Here is a 19563-nt window from a genome sequence, read left to right on the forward strand (position 1 = left end):
TGTCTTTGCCCACAGACGGAATCTGGAAAGTCCTTGTTCTTTATCTTCAGTACAAATCGACATTTGTGTGTCTCTCTCCTTTACCAGCATTCCAGACTACTTCTGGGGACCATTGTGCGTACATTAAAGGGTTCGTGAAGGGCCCTCTCTCATTAAAAGTGACTTTATCCAAGAAATAATTTATCCCCGAATGAAATAGTTTATCCCCTAGAATGAAAATTGCTGCAAATTTTTGGGAAGGGCAGTTTACAGAGTAGAGTGTAAAGAAAGCCCTTGGAGAAATAGACCATATTTCTGCGTGGAGAGACTCTCTGTGGTAAGAATGTCAGTTCTTCCTAAATTGATAGCTACACCAGAATAATTTCCAGATGAATCAAATGTTAAACATTTTTTTAAAAATGTATAAAAAACTAAATTGTAATTAATCTGGGTAGCTATGCAAACTCTGAAAGGAGAACACTCTTAATTGTTTTCTAAAAATGGGAAAATTTGGAGAGGGTGTTTGGATAATGGACATCGGAGAGCGTATGTGCTCTGGTGAGTGCTGTGAAGTATGTAAACCTGGTGATTCACAGACCTGTACCCCTGGGGCTAATAATACATTATATGTTAATTTAAAAAATGAGAAAATTTGACTATAAAAGTTAAGGTCATTGTATTTAAGAAAAATCAAAGTGGTTAAAAATTTGGTAGCAATTATGATAACATAAACTTACATCTTATTTTAATGAATGGTTCATATAAAGGAAAACAAAGCAGAAAGCTTATAATGTATAAAAGGACAAAACGTTAGACAATTAACTAAAGAAGAAATATCACAAGTTAATAATTACAGAGAAAGTGTTCAAACTCTAGTAATCAAATGAATTTAGATTCTTTAAAGAAGAAGACCATTTCTTTCTTCCAAACTAGCAAAAAAAATTTTTTTTAATGTCTAAAGACATGCTGGTGAATGAAATATCACTGCTCCACATCAGTGAGTTATATAACCTGTGACAATTTTTCATAAAATTCCTTAAAACAGTTCACACATTTCAGCTTAATGACTCTATGTGGGGGGAATTTATGCCAAGGAAATAATCTTAAAATTTTCACACAAATTTATTAATTGTAGCATGAATTATAAGATCAAAACATTGGGGGAAAAATCCTCGTATCCAACAGTTGGGTAAACTAACTTGTGGAATATGTAGTTAAAGTAATTCTGTAAAAACACGGGAATGTTTATAGTAGTAAACAGAAGGCAATGTTGGTCAATAAAAATGTTAAAAATTTGTTTAAGCTAATTGTTAGGGAAACAAACATTAAACATAATGACCTATCACTACACACCCACCAGATTGGCTAAAATTAAATAGAGCAAAAATACCAACCATGGTTGAGAATGTGACCCAATAAGAGTGTTCACGCGTGGCTTATGAATATGTAAACTGGACCGGTTTGACACCATCTAATGAAGGGGAAGGTACGCATACCCAGTGATCCAGTCGTTCGGTGAGCACCAGGGCACAGAAATGTACTAGAACGCTCAATGCAGCAGTGTTGGGAATAGCCTGAAACTAGAAATGTCCATCAGCAGTAGGAGGGACAGATTGTGGATCACTTGTGCAATGAGACAGAACGCTATAAAATGAACAAATGACAGCTTAAACATCACAACATAGATTATTTTCACAAACATAATGTTGAATGAAAGAAGCAAGTCATAGAAAAATATGTGTTTATTATTTCACTTATATAAAGCTTAAAGATAAATGAAAGGAAGCTCTCTTGTTTAGAGATACCTACAAAGGTAAAACGATAAGAAATGCATAATAGGAAAAGATACCTTGAGTGGGTTGGAGGAGTTGTGCTCGAGAAGGAGAGGAGGGAAGAGGAGGACTTCTTCGGCTCTGGGAGGTGTTTGTCTTCTTGACCTAGGATATGATGAAAGATGGAGACAGACAGTGGAGTGGTACATCTACAAGCCAAGGAACACCAAGGATGGTCAGCCATCACCAGAAGCTGGGAGAGAGGCATGAAATAGGTTCTCCCTTGAAGCCCTTAGAGGAAGCCAATCCTGCTGACACCCTAATTTCAGACTTCCAGTCTCCAGAACTGTGAATACATTTCTGTGGTTTTAAGCAACCTAGTTTGTGGTAGTTTGTTAGGGCAGGTCAAGAAAACTATCACATTGTATTTTCACATTAAGAATATTTATTGGGGCGCCTGGGTGGCTCAGTGGGTTAAGCTTCTGCCTTCAGCTCAGGTCATGGTCTCAGGGTCCTGGGATGGAGCCCTGCATTGAGCTCTCTGCTTTCTCTCTCTCTTTCTGCCTGCCTCTCTGCCTACTTGTGATCTCTCTGTCAAATAAATAAATAAAATCCTTAAAAAAAAAAAAAGAACATTTATTAAGGGGCACCTGGTGGCTCAGTCTGTTAAGTGTCTGCCTTCGGCTCAGGTCATGATCTCAGGGTCCTAGGACTAACCTGCGTGAGGCTCCTTGTTTGGTGGGGTGTCTGCTTCTCCCTCTCCCTCTGCCCCTCTCCACCTCTGTGCTCTCTCTCAATCACTTTCTTTCAAATAAATAAAATCTTTTTTTTTTTAAAAAAGAATATTTATTAAAAGTTTCCAAGAAGTCATATTTGGGGTCTCTAATTTCTTGAATAAGTCACAAAATCTAAAATAAAAAAGTACTCAAACCATCCTACTTTATATATTCTCTGGAAAAGTTACACTCAAAGATAAAATTCAAATATAAAAACGAAAGACCTCCTATTCAGAACAGAAATCTATGCGGCACATCTAGTTGTACCAACAGGTCAAGGATCAATTGTAAATGTCCAAGTACATTAAAAAATAAAGGACACAGTTTGTTCCAAATTGGCCTGTAAAATTTTCATCCTGACCCTTTGATTCCTTTCCTTACTGGAAATTCTCCAGTGTCTGAAGTGACCCTGCATTTGGCTTCTGGGAAGCCATTCTTATTCATTCCATTTCCCTCCAGAGCAAAGAAGGGCTGACCCAGAAAGACACCTGACCCAGAACATCTCCAGGGTTGAATATTGATGCACACGGATGGTTCCGTGAGAGACCATTTTTGGTTATAAGTCTGCTCTCTGCAGGTTGGGAGAACAGACAGCCTCTGAGTTTACGGAGCAAAAGTGCTCTCAGAAACCTCACTGGGGGGTTGATTTTGTATAAGATACGAGCACATGTGCGGGCGTATTGTCCTTCTTAAGTAAGTTTCACATGATCACGGGATGCCATTAAAAAGGCGTAAAGGAGCAATACATGAAAAACAGATTTTTTAAAACATTCACAAAGCGCAAGGTGATTTCTCTAGTTCTTTCAAGTTTTCAAGTACCAAAAGAGAGCACAGTAGAGGAAAGATTTCTTCTAGAAAAATCACGAGGTAGGACAGTACAGCGGTAAGAGGTTTTGAAGACAAGCTGTGTGCTTTCAGACCTCCGTTCCATTGTTTCTTAGCTTGATGTCATTATGACCCTCTCCAAGCACGAATTTCTTCATCTGTAAAATTAGGCTAAAAATTGCACCTAGGGCAGAGGGTTGCTAGGTAGATTCAATGAGGCAACATATGAGAAGCATTTAGCTCAGAATGTGGCAAATGTTAAGTGCTTAATAAATATTAGTTGCTGAAATAATCATCATCATAATAAGAAAATCTTTCCAGATTTAAACTTGAAGGAGCCATAAAAATTTCCAGTAGAATTGATTATAGAGTAAGCTCCCTAGGAGTCGATGCATTCACCCCATTAAGTTAGGCAGAGAAGGAAAATTTCAGCTTCTTAAGTTGGCTATGCTAGTACTTAACACACTCTATCCGAAAAATAAAATTCACTTCGGTTTTCTGGTGAGTTAGATAAGTGGGTCTGGTTAAGTCATTTCTGCAGAGCCTTCCAAACAGTACAAATTTGTATTTCTAACAACCATTATCAGCCATAAATCAAATACATCTCTAAGACATTCTCTTCCTTTCAATGAGTATTTCTATTATACTGGCTTTTGCCCCTTTCCAAGCAAAACATGACCTTCAGGCTAGTTTGGTGGTCACAGGGTTTTTGTGTTTTGTGTTTCCCCAGCTGTACTCCAAAGGAGCCTTAGATTTGGGTGGCCCTCCTACCAGCTGTTTGCAGTCAGAAGAGGGCAATTCCCATCATCCTAAAGTTTTCTTGGACCAAACTTTCGGGTTTTCCAGCTTTGAAAGAGAAGAAAGACATGATTTTGTGAAACATTCAAAGAAGTTGATGATATTTAAAGCCACCTGTCTGAGCTCCAAAGATTGCAATATAACCTTTATTTTCAATGATATTTGCTATTTTACCGATAAAAGCTATTTACTTACAGGAATCACTTTGTTTTTCCCAATCCATCTGGGGGTCAGAACTTAAACTCAACGGAGTGCTCCAGCTCTGCGGTGGAAATCGGTCCTTATCCCCCGATCCAACCCCGGTACATTTGCGGCTTGTCCAGGAGGTGGCACTGTTGTCTCAAACGCCTGGCTTCCCCTGGGCCCCCAAAAAAGGACCCTGGAAAGAATGGGTTATGGAAAGCAGTCAGAGGTGATAAGGGAAGCAGCGAGGAAAAGCCTAGAAACCGGGAATAATGTCAAAATATGTTTGCATAATTGGCTTCCTCCATCTCCTTTTCTAGGGGCCAATGTGAACATGAAGACCAACAACCAGGATGAGGAGACGCCCTTGCACACGGCCGCCCACTTCGGCCTCTCGGAGCTGGTGGCCTTCTACGTGGAGCACGGGGCCATAGTGGACAGTGTGAACGCCCACATGGAGACCCCGCTGGCTATCGCCACCTACTGGGCCCTCCGCTTTAAAGAGCAGGAGTACAGCAGGGAGCACCACCTCATCTGCCGCATGCTGCTGGACTACAAGGCCGAGGTCAATGCCAGGGATGACGACTTCAAATCACCGCTGCACAAGGCGGCCTGGAACTGTGACCACGTGCTCATGCACATGATGCTGGAGGCGGGTGCGGAAGCCAATCTCATGGATATCAATGGCTGTGCTGCCATCCAGTACGTGCTGAAGGTCACCTCTGTGCGCCCCGCTGCCCAGCCCGAGATCTGCTACCAGCTCCTATTGAACCACGGGGCTGCTCGGATATACCCGCCACAGTTCCACAAGGTGAGGCTTACGAACAAGGGTGCCCAGTGCCGAACCCTGTAGTCAGCAGGGTCCCCAGAGACTCTGAGGATGGCTGGTAACTCCAGCTTCTTTGAAACTTGAGTCTCTGTCTAACTCCCTTTGCTTCTCCAGCTGGTCTCAAATGGACACACACGACCCTGGTGACTTGGCTCTGGTCCAGGTTGGTTTGAAATCTGGGACGGAGGGGTGCCTGGGTGGCTCAGGTCATGGTCCCAGGGTCCTGGGGTTGAGTCCCTCTCATCTGGCTCCCTGCTCAGCGGGAAGCCTGCTTCTCCTTCTCCCCCTCCCACTCCCCCTCTCTTGCATGCTTTCTTGCTCTCTCTCTGTCAAAAAAATAAATAAATAAATAAAATCTTAAAAAAGAAAGAAAAAAATCTGGGGCTGAGAGCTAAGAATGAGAACAAGAGTTAATTTTGAAGATAACATGTTATCATGGAGATAATTTTCCATGCCTCATGTGAGCCCCAGTGAAGAAAACCACTTTAAGTCTCCTGCAGAGGCCAATGGTGTCGGATAGGAAAATACTTGCTATCTTTTGAGTAGGATGTGTTTTAAATTACATATGGAATTGTTCTTGCTTTAAATTTTTATCTCCGCCTTGTCATTTATAACTCGTTACATTTATAACTCGTTTCATTCTGGACTTAGCCGAACTACTATTCATGCCAGGAAAAAAAGAAGCCTGGACTTTGGGGTCAAACTTGGGTCTTGCCACTTGTCCAAGAATTTGACTTTGAACACATTACTTAAGCCTCCAGAGCCTCATTTTCCTCCCCTGTGAAATGGGTACACTCTGCGCTTATGAGTTTGCAATAATAGGCAGACAAGGTCCTATATTAGAAGGAGATTAATCCTACCAGTAGCACACAGATAGACTCAGAGCTCAAAGGATGGTGCAAACCTTTCTTTGCTCTTCCTCTTGAGTCGCTGTCCGTCCTTGCAGAGTGCCTGCCCTGGCCCCATCTCACATCTGCAAGTACCTCTCCCTTGGTCTATGTCCATCTTCTTGCCCCACCCCCTGCATCTCATGAGTTGGACCATCTTCATCACACAACTTCTAGAAGACAATTACTCTGTTTCTACTGTGGCTCACTCCACAAAACATAATTCCACGTGTATTTTCTAAGGCTACCTTCTTTCCAGAGAAAAGGATGGAGAGGGGGAAGGACATGGAGGCATACCTCACTTTATCTGTGAGTAATAATAACCTTCTCGCAAGTTTGCTTTGAGGATGCAACAAGATAATATTTGAGAAGTGTTGCCCCTGTGCCTGGTGCGTGGCAACCATTAGAGACATGGCAGCCATCACTATTTGCTATGATTACATGGTTGCTGATTAGTGGAATCAGTGCTCTGGGCCTGGGTTAGCCACAGGGGCCTCTCCTAGCAGGAGAGACAATGTGTGAGACTGCCCAGAGATGAAATGTCATGTTTTAGCCTGAAACTCACTGCTGGTTGACCGTGGATGAAACGGTTCTCTGCGAAAGTAGCTAGAATATCCTTTCCTCTTCCAAACTGTCCCCTTTGAGAGTCAGATTAAGGAAAACGGACCTTCGCAGAGTTTCTGCTCTCCAGTGAGAAGTCTCGCAAATGTGACGAAGGTCCCCAGGTCCTCTCAGAGGTGACGGAGGAGGAGGAGGAGGAGCAGAGGCTTAGTGCTGAGTCCTGGCTTGGCCATTTATGTGTGTTACAATTTCTGAACAAGTGTCTGATACCTCAGATCTTGATTTCCTCATTTAAAAGAAAAATAGGGTGCCTGGGTGGCTCAGTGGGTTGAGCCTCTGCCTTCAGCTCAGGCCATGATCTCAGAGTCCTGGAATCGAGTCCCACATCAGGCTCTCTGCTCAGCAGGGAACCTGCTTTTCCCCCCTCTCTCTGCCTACCTCTCTGCCTACTTGTGATTTCTCTCTCTGTCCGTCAAATAAATAAATAAATAAATAATTTTTTAAAACTTAAAAAATAAAAGTAAAAGTATCAGCTTTTCCAAAGTGTTTCACGAATAAATAGGTAAGATACGTCCATCATTCAGCCCAGTGGTGGCGCTCAACAAAATTGTTTTCCTTCATCTTCCTGTTCTCAAAACGTACGCCTCGTCGGTTGGAGTCTGTCCTCCTCACCTTACTTCGGTGGCACTTCGAGCCCGTGAATTCAGTGTCTCTTTATGTGTTCAAGGACATTATCCAGCGTTAGCGTGTTCTTATTCCGTTATATGTCTGTCCTCTGAGCTCCTCCAGTTTGGCCATATGCTAAAGAGATTTAGGACAGGATTGGCTACTGGTTGATGGCTGGTATTATAAACATTTTTGTTGCTACCCAAAAGACAGTGTGAGGGAACTGGCCCCCTTCCAAAGGAAAACTAAAGAAAAACTATTCAATTTACTATGCAGATGCTTCAGAGTGATTTAGCACAACTACTCCACAGCCCAACTTTCCAAAGAGAAAGTCATCTTTACGACAAGCCAATGACTGACTCATTTATCCAGAAGATAAAGTGGTTTGTTCTCTTGTGGATGGGGAATTCAGTTTCCTTATTTACAAGGAACAAGGTCAGAGCTGAAGATGCTGTCTTCCAAATACAAAGCAAATTTGTAGAGGGTGTATTTCAGTGAAAGCCAATGTATAAATTACATAAAGGGGGGAAAAAAGAATTATAGGGTCTGCAATTGCTTTCCAGGGTACAAAAGGACATTTGATTTTTTTTTTCTCTTGGCATAATTCAGAAGGAAGTGACACCCCAGGGAGCCAAGATTGGGTTTTCTTGTAGGGCAAGAAAGACATTTTTCTAAGGGAGGGAAAGGTATGTGAGAGTTTGGGGGAGGTAAGGATGATTTCTGCTGTTGAACAATGCTGCAAATGAAGCCCAGAGTACAAGCAGTGTCTTTGATCATTAAGTACATTTCTGCACACAGATATATCAATATAAAAAGAATTTCTCACCGAAGTGGCTTACAGAGGTGGCACTTGTTTTGGGAGTATGGCAGGGAGATTTATCTTGAATCTGTTTTTTAATTTATGCTTCCAGGTGCCAGATGATGAGGGCAAGTGTCTACAATCCTCTCCAGGTGCCACCACTGTAGAAAGAAATTTTTGTCCGATTGCTCTTCCCTGAAGAGAGAATAGAGACACCAGAGACTCACAGAAAGTGAACTTCATTGGTTATCTTCTCAAAGAAACAGCAGAAATTTCTCTCCCTGAGTCCATAGAAGTCCTTTTTCATTTGATGGTCAAGGTTCCTGGTAGTCAGGGTAGAGTGATGATTTGGAGTTCAATGTCCTGTAAGGATCTCTTTTGTTGTTGTTGCCTAGTAGAATAATCACTGAGGCCTGAAGAAAGTGTGTGCAACTGTCTTAGTTCTGGAAGAAGCCAGAACTGGCTTGCTGGTGAAGAGAGCCAGGAGGCTGTCAGGCTCTTCAGGAAGCCTTTCATGCTGGGAGAACCATCTTCTGTCAGCAGAAAATGCAGTGGTCAGTGTCAGCAAAACCCCATGACAGCAGGGGGAGCACTGGACTTTGTGCATCTAAAGACTGCAGGTTAAGAACCACTTAATTTCTTCTTCAGCCGAATGAAAGGTAACAAATTCTCTCCCTGTGACATATGGGAGTACGCCAGGTGCCAACTGAGACCTCAGATGTGAGAAGGAGGCTCCAGAAATATGAATGGATGGTGTTCCCGTATCCATAACTTAGTTTGAGCTGTTTCTGAATGGGGGCTGAGAACAATGTTGCCGAATAAAATATAGGATGCTCAGTTAAACTAAAGCTTAGGTATACAGTCAGTAATTTTTCACATAAATATGTCCCATGCAATATCCGTGACACAGTTATGCTAAAAATTCTATGTTGTCTTTCTGAAGCTCAGATTTAATCTGGCAGTCTATATTATTATTATTATTATTTGTTGAATCAGGGAACCCTAGTTGGGAAATAGGTAATGTGTTGCAAGAGGAGAATAACCTCTAGCCGCCTCTCTTCTGTGGTCAAGGTGTTGGCAGGAAGGGGAAGGTAAGGAATATCTGGGGACAATTTACATGTGTTGGGTAGGGGAGCATTTTGTCTTTAAATATGAGTGCGGCTTCCGTGAAGAGTGAGGGTGACTGGGAAACTAGTGTAGAGCAGAGGCCAGTTTTCTGAGGAGCCCCTTAAACCATGGGCAGAGGCTCATTACACGCTTTCTGATTGCTTCATACTTTGTTGTTTTATAATTCCATTATAAGCATACTTTTGATTCAAGCCTTGGATTAATTTCAGGTATCATCTCTCTACTAGTGACTCTTACACGTAAATCTTTATTCTGGATTATCAGCTGATCGCCCATACTTCTCACCACAGATCATCCTTTCAGAAAGGATTTATCTGGAGGTCTTTAGAGAAGGATGTGGGGTTCCCGATGGCTGCTACGTCTATTTTACCAGCAACAGATTTACATTTAAAAGAGAATTCTTTTGAAATTTCAACCAAACTCAACCTCATGTTAAAGAGTGTGGTTTTTTTGGTTTGTTTGTTTGTTTCAAAATATCTGTGCAGTGAGATTTGTGTCCTGAAACTACTAATTTCACTGGCCATTATCTAAAAATTAAAACAAGGTTAATCAGAATATATTTGAAAGAGCACTGAACTCAAATTAGGAAGACGTGGTTCAGTCCTCATGCTACTGGTTACGGTGTGCCTGTCTGGTTTCAGTTTTCTCATCCCCGGATTGGGGGGTGGTGATTAATCCGTAGGGTCTCTTGTAACTCTAGCATTCAATGGTACTGTGATAGTTTATAGCTAGTGTACAAATTAATTACCCTCAGATTTTTGTCTGTCTCTTTCACTTAGAACTCCATAGTGGTCATTCTCATCCCAACTCTAGAGAAAAGAGCAGCTGCAGTTGCCTTAATTTTCTAAGACCAAAGTGCTGAGAAATTCCCATCCTAAGGGCCAGGTACCAAGATGGTAGTCCTTCTGGCTACACTTTCTGTAGACACGAAAATGTGGACTTTTCAGAGGTCCTTGAGCCATGGGTCTCTGGGTTCAACCTGTCTCCCTACCCACTTAGGGGTTGGTAATATAGGTCTGGTCTTTGTGTGGCGAGGCACGGCTGAAAAGGCCATGGTCAGCAGCTCCACTTTGTGCCCTGTGCCCAGAATAGGCACGTGAATGGCTCCTCTGCGTTAAGCAAGTATTTACATTGTGCTCATTTGGATCCAGCCGCCCTCACTGATGTAGAGCTTAAATACATACCAGTCGTCTGTGATGGCCTCTGCCTGGGCTTAAATATGGGACAGCTGGAAGCAGCTGGCTGCTGGACATGGACTCACGGTGGCTCACGAGAGCTGAGAAATTACCGGGAATTGTGCAAGCTGGTTGTTAAGTGCAGCCATTACGAAAAGTTAAATCAAGGGGCACCTGGGTGGGTTAGTGGGTTAAAGCCTCTTCCTTCGGCTCAGGTCATGTTCTCAGGATCCTGGGATCGAGCCCCACATCGGGCTCTCTGCTCAGCAGGGAGCCTGCTTCCCCTCCTCTCTCTCTGCCTGCCTCTCTCCCTACTTGTGATCTCTGTCTGTCAAATAATTAAATAAAATCTTTAAAAAAAAATTAAATCAGATAAACTTACAACAAATAGAGTTTGCTAAAAACAAAGATAATAGACATTTAAAACATTATTTTCTAATTATTTTCTTTGTATTTTTAGTTATTTTCCTCTACATACCTATGCACTTGATGTTACTTGGGTCTGTTACCCGTGCAGTGGAAAGAGTGTATAATGATTTGTTCCCGCCCATCTCTTCCCAACCATGCATTTAGTGACCTCAGGTTGGTAGCTGTGAATCAGCCATGATGGGAGGATTTACACCACAGAAATCAGCAAATGCTATTGATCAGACTTTGATTTATTGCTTTGCTGATGTCTACACCTAAGAAATTAGTGGTGAGAATGTTACTAACACAGATTAAACTTGAAAGTATATAGTATCGGTAGCTCTGACATTATAAATAGCACAAAAAATGGGGAAATATGATCCCAGTATTCAAAAACTATAACATTTCAATAAAAAAGTAACTCATATTATTGATGAATGAGTGAAGTTCCAATATAGGTCTTCATTGTTTCTCATTTGTGAAACAGTTACTCTTTTGTGTAATAAAATTACCAACCAACGTTCATTTAACAACCACATGTATTCTTCATTTGCAGACATAGATTTTGGCTATGAATGCAATCTTACATCCATACAAAATTGATACAAAAATCAGTGAAAGCATTCTGAGAGAACTAATTAACTCTGCAAAATAGGAAATAAAAAGTACTGGTTATTTTATTATTCACAAAATGTGGGCTTCACATTCTTTATATTAGTAAAAATTTGTATTGCATTTATGTACATATATACACACAGTTGTTTCTCTTCCAGAAGACCTGTTATTGAACATATTTTTGCACGCCACTGACTCAAACCTCAGTTTCAGTAGGACTCCCTTATTACTTCTTGAGACCCTTTGATTGTCCCATTGGCTGGGCTGACACGGTCCTCTACTGAGACCAGGCGTCCTGCTTTGACACTGTGCTCCAGTATATTACAAATCTTTCTTTCCTGATAACCCCACTCTGATGACTCTGCTTCATCTGACCACGTTTTGTTGCTCCTGATTCCTGCTGGGTCTGGGCCATTGCAGCTGGGTTTTGATGTGTTGTATTAGAGGAGAGCTGCCTTCTCCTTTGTCTTATGCATTTGTAAGAGAAGTTCTGCTAAAAGGAAACCCCCACCCACCTCTGTCCCCAACCTAATCTTATTTCACTTGACCTACTGATGAGTTGGGTAGAAGAACTGAACTTGCTCGCTTAACTGTGTGCCTAGAGAAAACCTGAATTCTTGGTTCTTCTGTGGAGTAAGAATCAGGGAACAACTCTTTACACCAGGCAGAGGCCCATAGTTTGGGGATGCAAATTTAATCTTGGGGTAGACTACTAGGAAGTTTGATGTGGTCCCATAATTCAAAATCTTCTATGTAATTAGTATTATGAGTAATAAAAATGACATTGTGATCTCATCTCATTTTTAAATAAGTTCTAAACTCAGGAGGGAAAGTCATTTATTGGGTCTCTAAAACCCTGTATGCTGTGACACCAAAGTCTTAAAGATGAGGATGGGTCAGGCCTAGTTACAACTGTGCATCTGTTCTCTATCTGTCTCTCATAGTCTGAGCCCTCCCTGTTTGAATCCACCCAACTCCTGGTAAACTGGCCTTCTAATCAGATCTGGTGGTTTCTAATCTCTCTTCCTCTCCGTCATTCTTGTGGCTCTGGTGATAAGCCACCTCCCAGTGCTCTCCTCGCTTGATGTTTTTCATTCTGATAGGCCCAATTTCCTTTTGGCTTTTGGAGTCATAGGGACCTGAATTTGAATCCCAGCCCCATCATTTATTAGCTAAATAACCTTGGGTTTAAACTTTCTCCGTCTTAGATTTTAAATCTGTAAAATGGGTGTAAGTATAGAACTAACCTCATAGGGTTGTTTGAAGATCAAGCAAGGCAGATACGCAAAGATTTAACATAGTCCCTGACACATAACAAGTATGCAAAAAATGGTAGCTGTAACTTTTTTCTTTCCCTTTCTCTCCTGCCTGTTAGGCTTCCCAGGCTTATTTATTTATTTATTTGACAGAGAGATCACAAGTAGGCAGAGAGACAGGCAGAGAGAGAGGAGGGGAAGCAGGCTCCCTGCTGAGCAGAGAGGCCAATGTGGGGCTCAGTCCCAGGACCCTGAGATCATGACCTGAGCCGAAGGCAAAGGCTTAACCCACGGAGCCACCCAGGCGCCCCTTCCAGGCTTTAGACCAGCGTCCTCTACCATTTCCCTTTATTCCCATTTAGAGTATTACTGAGCGGTATGGCATTAGCCAGCACATCCTTTAATGGTGCCCAAGTCTCCACCTCCATCTTGGCCTGCTCAGTGGAGCATTATAGCGCACATTTTTGACCGACAGTAAGACTTTACCTGTGACATACGCTCCTGCCCTTGATCTGACCTTGCCTGAATTAGCACGGCCTTCCCGCTTCCTCATTCCCGTCAGTGGCTCCCCTATGTGTCCTTGTTCTCAGACTCGAAAGCCGCATTCTTTACTCCCCAGCTGATGATCACTGAGCCGTCCTCACGCTTTCTCAGAGCTCCGGTTGTCCTGCATTCTCGCGACTGGCCGGGAAGCTAGCTGCGAAGCGGTTTGGCGCTCTCCCACTCAGTCTCCTCGCTGCCCGCTGCCTTTCACATCCTTGTTTTCTCCTCTGTGCTTTTGCTCATGATGCTCAAGGGACACTTGATGATCTTTAAGCCAGTCTCTTATTATTTACCGACTTACACTGCTCGCTCTTTGAAAGATGTATGTGTTTTCTCTTCAACTAGGTTGTAAACCCCTTGAAGGCAAGAAACAGGTCTTAAACGTCTCAGAATTACAGTCACAGGGCTAAACACTGTGCTCGATAAAGGCCTCCTAATGGAATGAATTGGTTGACTCTAAGCCTCTCTTGTTAAGAACACGTAACAGTGTCCTCCTGCCTGCTAAGCCAGTCCCGAGCTCTTCAGACTGGCGTCGCAGGGGGACCGTCCGCTGGTTCCAGTCCCACATGCCCCTAACATCAGCTCTTTCCTGACGTGGGCCCTCCTTTCAGGTGACACCCCACGCACATGCGCAGACACACACACACACATACGCACACTGAACTGGGCATTAGAATGATAATCTTTCCATCTCAGTTTTGCCTGGGGCCTCAAGACAGTAGGTTCTGAACAGCCTGCATTGGAAAAAAAAACAATGCTGGATCACTTGTGATGTACGCAGAAAGGAGTTGGGGAAACCCAGTGTTGTGACCCTTTGCCCAACGACAATAGGGCTGAGCGTGGCAAGGACTGGGAGTCAGGAAGAACTCTTTGAAGAAGGTAGTTTCGGTGCAAAGGCATGTTTCCCTTCCAATGGCAACGTTGGGGGGCTTTCTCCTCCTCTCACGTCCAGGGAGGGGGCTTGAAGAGGACTCCACAGAGAGCTTGATAGATGTTTTCTGGAGTTCCAAGGGGAAAATGGAACCAATGATAAGAAAATTTAAAGGCAAAAGTCTTTGGCTGGTTTGGGTGGTCTGTGACAAAGGAAAGGCCGGTAAATTCGGAGTCAAGAGTACTTTTGCGGCAGGTTCCCTGTGGACCAGTTTTGGGGAATGTTGCAGAACCATCTGGGTCCCTTTGACATGATAACGGGCCACACTCAGGGGACTTCTGGAGATGGGTCAGTTTGGCAGAAAGAAGCCAGAGGTGTTCCGGTGGACACAGAAGCTGGTGGGAAGGGGCGAGGATTGCAGGGTAGAATGAGTCTTTCATCAGACTCCCCCTTCTTGGTTAGCTTCTCTTTTTTCACTTGTTCCTGAACGTTGAAGGAAGTTAGTGTGATTTTATTAATCCTCCCACCTACGCTGGGACTAGCAATGTGTTTGAAGACTCAAAGGCATGAGGCTTCCTGAAATCATTTCAGGGTTCCAAGGAGCCTAAGGGATCCGTAAGTTCTCGATGTCTCTGTGAGAATGAATGAATCATGGATGTGCCTAGAACAAATAATGCTGTATGCTTCCTCGGCAGGTGATACAGGCTTGCCATTCTTGTCCCAAAGCAATCGAAGTTGTCGTCAACGCCTACGAACACATCAGGTGGAACGTGAAGTGGAAAAGAGCTATCCCCGATGATGACCTGGAGGTAAAGAATCCACGTGATTTCTGTGGTTTTCACCATAAAATAGTTTAAGACTGCAGTAGTAGGGCAGAAAATTCTAATTAAAAAACTGGTCTTGAGAATGTTTTTAAGACCTACTCAAATGCTGGGGCACCTGAGTGGTTCAGCAGGTTAAAGCTTCTGCCTTCGGCTCAGGTCATGATCTCAGGTCCTGTGTTCGAGCCCCGCATTGGGCTTTCTGCTTGGCAGAGAGCTTGCATCCCTTCCTCTCTCTGCCTGCCTCTCTGCCTACTTGTAATCTCACTCTGTCAAATAAATAAATAAAATCTTTAAAAAAAAAAAAAAAAGACCTACTCAAATGCAGCAAGACAAATGGTTATAAAACATGGGTGCGAAATGAGCGCCTAGTGGCCCAGTCGGTTAAGCATCTGCCTTCTACTCAGGTCATGATCCCAGGGTCCTGGGATCAAGTCCGACATCAGGCCCTCCTGCTTGGCAGGAAGTCTGCTTCTCCTTCTCCCTCTGTGTGTTCTCTCTCTTGCTCTGTATTTCTCTCAAATAAATAAATAAAATCTTTAGAAAGAACACAGATGTGAGAATAAATAGATGCATCATGTTTGCAGCATTTGGGAATATCTTGAGGATTTCTCCATTTAAGTGCAAGTTGAACATTTGTATAAAGGTGACAGTTTTACTTTCTCCTCAGTAATTTAGATAATTTCATAATAAGAATAATAATAGTAATATTTGAGGTTTATATTGTTACCAGAAGATAAGTCTTTCATGTAGATTATTTTATTTGCTTTTTTGAAAAGATGTATTTATTTATTTTAGAGAGAAAGAGAGAGGAGAATGAGCAGGAGGGACAGAGGGAGAGGGAATCTCAAGCAGATGCCACACTGAGCATAGAGCCCCACGAGGGGATCAATTTCACGACCCTGAGATCATGACCTGAGCCAAACAAGAGTCAGATGCTTAACCTACTGGACCACCCAAATGCCCCCATTCCATTCACTTTTGGTTACCTTGAAGACTTTAAATACATTAAAAATCCTTAATGAGTCATGCAGAAAACTATTGACAAAGCTGAGTTAGGACTCTGCAAACCGACTTTGCTGCCTTGGTCAACCAGACCTTCCACCGCATCCTCGGTGTTAGCAGTCGCAGGCTGTCTCCAGCATGCGTGGAGAGGTACCAGGCACAGAATGCAAAGTTCATCGGGCTCAGAGCCTGATGGCTTAGGTGCAATCGTACTCTGCTACTTTGGAACTATCTGACCCTTAAAAAGTTACTTATAATCTGCATCAGCATCATTAATAGAATAAATATCTGAATGTGTGGGCTACATAAGGCATATAAATGGTGGACAGTAGTATTTTTTTTAAGATTTTATTTATTTACTTGGCAGAGAGAGACACAGGGAGAGAGGGAACACAAGCAGGGGGAGCGGGAGAGGGAGAAGCAGGCTTCCTGCGGAGCAGGGAGTCGGATGCGGGGCTCCATCCCAGGACCCTGGGATCACGACCCGAGCCGAAGGCAGACGTTTAACCACTGAGCCGCCAAGGTGTACAGTAGTATGGTGATTAATTTCCAATTGCAGTTTTGATATATGCTGGCCCAGACAGTTCACATGAGTATCTTTTATCTCATTTCCCGGTTCTGAGTTGCAGCATGTTACGTACGTCCCCTCGTCTCCCTTTCCTCCTCCCATATCACGATCTCAGCCCCCGTCTCAATTTCATATTTAATTTCGTCTCACTGTCAGAGACCCTAAAAAGTTGCCACTGCGTGTAAAGTAGGGACTAAACGCGTCATTGTTGATTTCTTTAGATGTAAACCCTGGGGCTTTCCTGCCTCTAACCCGTCTTGCCTTCCTTTACAGAGATACTGGGATTTTTACCACTCGCTCTTCACTGTGTGCAGTAACTCTCCAAGGACTCTCATGCATTTATCGAGATGCGCCATTCGAAGAACGCTGCACAACAGATGTCACCGAGCAATTCCTTTGCTTTCCCTCCCATTGTCATTGAAAAAGTACTTGCTTTTAGAGCCAGAGGGAATCATTTATTAAGCCTTATGAGACAGAAGTTCCCAATCCTAGCTATTTAAGTGGACTCACCGGGTAGACACAGTTTGCATAAATAAAATGGTACTTGGGTTGATTATAACACTTCAGGGATTTCAAAACACTTGACAGACTCTGTGTCATTAATTCTGGGATATCACGGTGAGGGGAAATAAACAAGGAGTAAAGTTAAGGAATTCTCAAAGACAAGAATGTATCCAGAAGGTACTGAGAGCAGTGATAACTAATGTGTACGGTGTTTTTACTTGGTGCCTGATATATTTTTATAAAATTTTTCATATATCATCTCATTTGAAATGGGACCCAGTTTTTCTTACAACCAATCTCATTCTCTCCCTTATCAGTGGTAGGTTTATATTACGGTTCAGTTGGCAAAATCATAGGCTTTGTGATTGGCCTCGTAATCTCAGTGGCTTCCCCCAACCCCCACCCCCGCGCCACCACTTAGTTATCACTTAGCAGAGATTATGGTCACTAATTTTGCAAACTCCTGTCCCCACTTTAAGCTCTTTATAACTTACTTTTGGTGAAGAGAGCATATAAGCCTCGTCAAAACAAGGAGATCTTTGAGTTAAAGCAGAAACCAAAATTGAAGACCTATCCACTTACTTGTCAAAAAACAGACATTTCAACATATGCTCGTTGAGCCAGAAGCTGGAGATGCGATGAGGACTCTCCAGCGAGGACTCCTGGTCTCCAGAATCTCACCGTTCAGCAGAGGATCCGGACATAAAAGCAGGAAACTGCAATGTCAAATGTCAGGGGCAACAGTACAGGGTGCAGACTCATTTTTAGTGCTTGTGTTTAGGTCATGTTTCTGACCTGAAGTGTGAGTCTCCTTTTAAGCATGAATATAAAAGATTGAAGGCATTGTGTGACATAGAGGGAAGTCCCGCTGCTGTTAGTATAAACGTATTCACTTTCCGTTTCTCTGAACATCCAGAAAACTCTTTCTTAGTAGGATTTCCTGTTTAGTACCGTCCTTGGGAAAAAATATTGCACACTCTGTGGCTCCCATGTACACGACCATGAAGTTCAGTAAGACGTGAACAAGGAGGAGTGTGAAGGGAAGAACTTCAGTTGGTGACTTGGTCTCGTTGTGTAATAGACTGACATTTCAGAGTATTTTAGCTGGAAGATAAGGAGCACTTCACTAGAGATGGCTGGCTCCCGATAGAGCAAATAGAAAAGACTTTTTGAAAATGGTTGAAGTTTGAGACACTTGGAAAGATAAGTGTGTCAATCAGGCTTGTTAGTTAGTGGTTTGCAGAAAGTGAAATGTAGTTGATTAACCTCTGGACCTCAGGGTTTATGAGGCCAATTTCGTTTTGTGTATTTGTTCTTGCTAATCACTTTTAGGTAAGCTCATTGCCTCCTAGCATCGCTTTTTTAGAACTTAGAGCGGTAGTAATTAAGCACAAACCAATCCGTTTGCCAGTGATGAGCAGGTTTCTTTTATTTGTGTGGTTCTTCATCTTTTTTTGTTTTCTCCTTTTCTTTTGAAAGAGAGATAGAAAGAGAGCACAGAGGGAGAGGGGGAAGCAAGCTCCCCGCTGAGCAGAGAGCCCAATGCGGGGCTCAATCCCAGGACCCTGAGATCATGACCTGAGCTGAAGGCAGACACTTAACCCACTGAGCCACCCAGGTATTCCATGGTTTCATCTTAGTTAACTTTAGATGCTTGAGTTTTGAGTAGAGATGTTACCAAATATTGCAACAGCCAACCTAGACTGTGCTTCCAAACCCGGATTCTTACACATCCTGTGCGCTGTAGGAGAAACCATGGGCACATACAACAATGTTTCTGTTTTTCTTCAGTCTTACTCAGATATTTTGAAGCTAATTTGTACTAAAACAAGATTTATATTGTGGAATAGGATGCTGAATTTGTATAAACTAATCATATAAAAACACTGATCCTTCCAAAAAAATAGATTGTTTGCAGCAAGTGGTATTGGAACACATCCTAGAATGCTGGGCGGGGCGCCTGTTGCCCTCGCCTTCAAGAATATTCTGGCTGAAAAATTGGTGATGCACTGTCATTGTCAATAAAACGCTGAAGACAAATGAAGAGGGGGGGGTCCCTGCTTTAGGAGATGTTTCTCAATCTGCTTGCTTGTGCTTAAACACTTTGTGTTAATTAGCACATAATACGTGCCTACTTGTTTTGAATTGTTTACTCATACATTTGAAGTTATTTCTCTTTATCTCTGAACTTTTACTTAGAGGACTTAAATAAAGCTCTTGTTTCCTTTCATCTCTGGGAGTTGTTTATCTACCGATAAGACCTCCAATCGACTTCAGCAAGACGTCTCTGAAGAGCTCTCCATGTTTCCTTGCGGTCTTCAACGTTTAGAAAGAAAAGGAGAATGAGGAAATGAGCCTGTAAATGAATAATATTTTCAAAAGAAAGAGTAAACACAAATAAAAGGCAGGCTGTAGGAACAAGAGTGTTTTGTTTTGTTTTTTTAAAGATGTATTTCTTTGATATAGAGAGAGCAAGCGGGCCCCTGTGAGCAGAGGAGGGGGAGGGACCGAGGGAGAGAGGAAGACAGAGGGGGAAAGGCAGACTCCCTGGGACCTTGGAGCCCAGCTTCAAGGCTTGACCTCAGACGCTGAGA

The 19563-nt window shown here is 42.8% G+C and overlaps 1 protein-coding gene across 1 annotated transcript in view; it reads left to right on the forward strand.

The window, feature by feature from the left end:
* The window catches only part of ASB4 (ankyrin repeat and SOCS box containing 4), a 64809-nt gene extending 45610 nt beyond the window's left edge, over window positions 1-19199 (forward strand). Inside the window, exons 3-5 of the mRNA XM_059171171.1 lie at window positions 4654-5144; window positions 14767-14880; window positions 16739-19199. Of these exons, the coding sequence (XP_059027154.1) occupies window positions 4654-5144; window positions 14767-14880; window positions 16739-16927 (794 nt within the window). The 3' untranslated portion in view covers window positions 16928-19199. The remainder of the gene's footprint in view (window positions 1-4653; window positions 5145-14766; window positions 14881-16738) is intronic.
* The last annotated feature ends 364 nt before the right edge of the window (window positions 19200-19563 follow it).

This window comes from Mustela lutreola, chromosome 4, assembly GCF_030435805.1.
Source record: "Mustela lutreola isolate mMusLut2 chromosome 4, mMusLut2.pri, whole genome shotgun sequence".
In the NCBI taxonomy this organism is placed as follows: Eukaryota; Metazoa; Chordata; class Mammalia; order Carnivora; family Mustelidae; genus Mustela; species Mustela lutreola.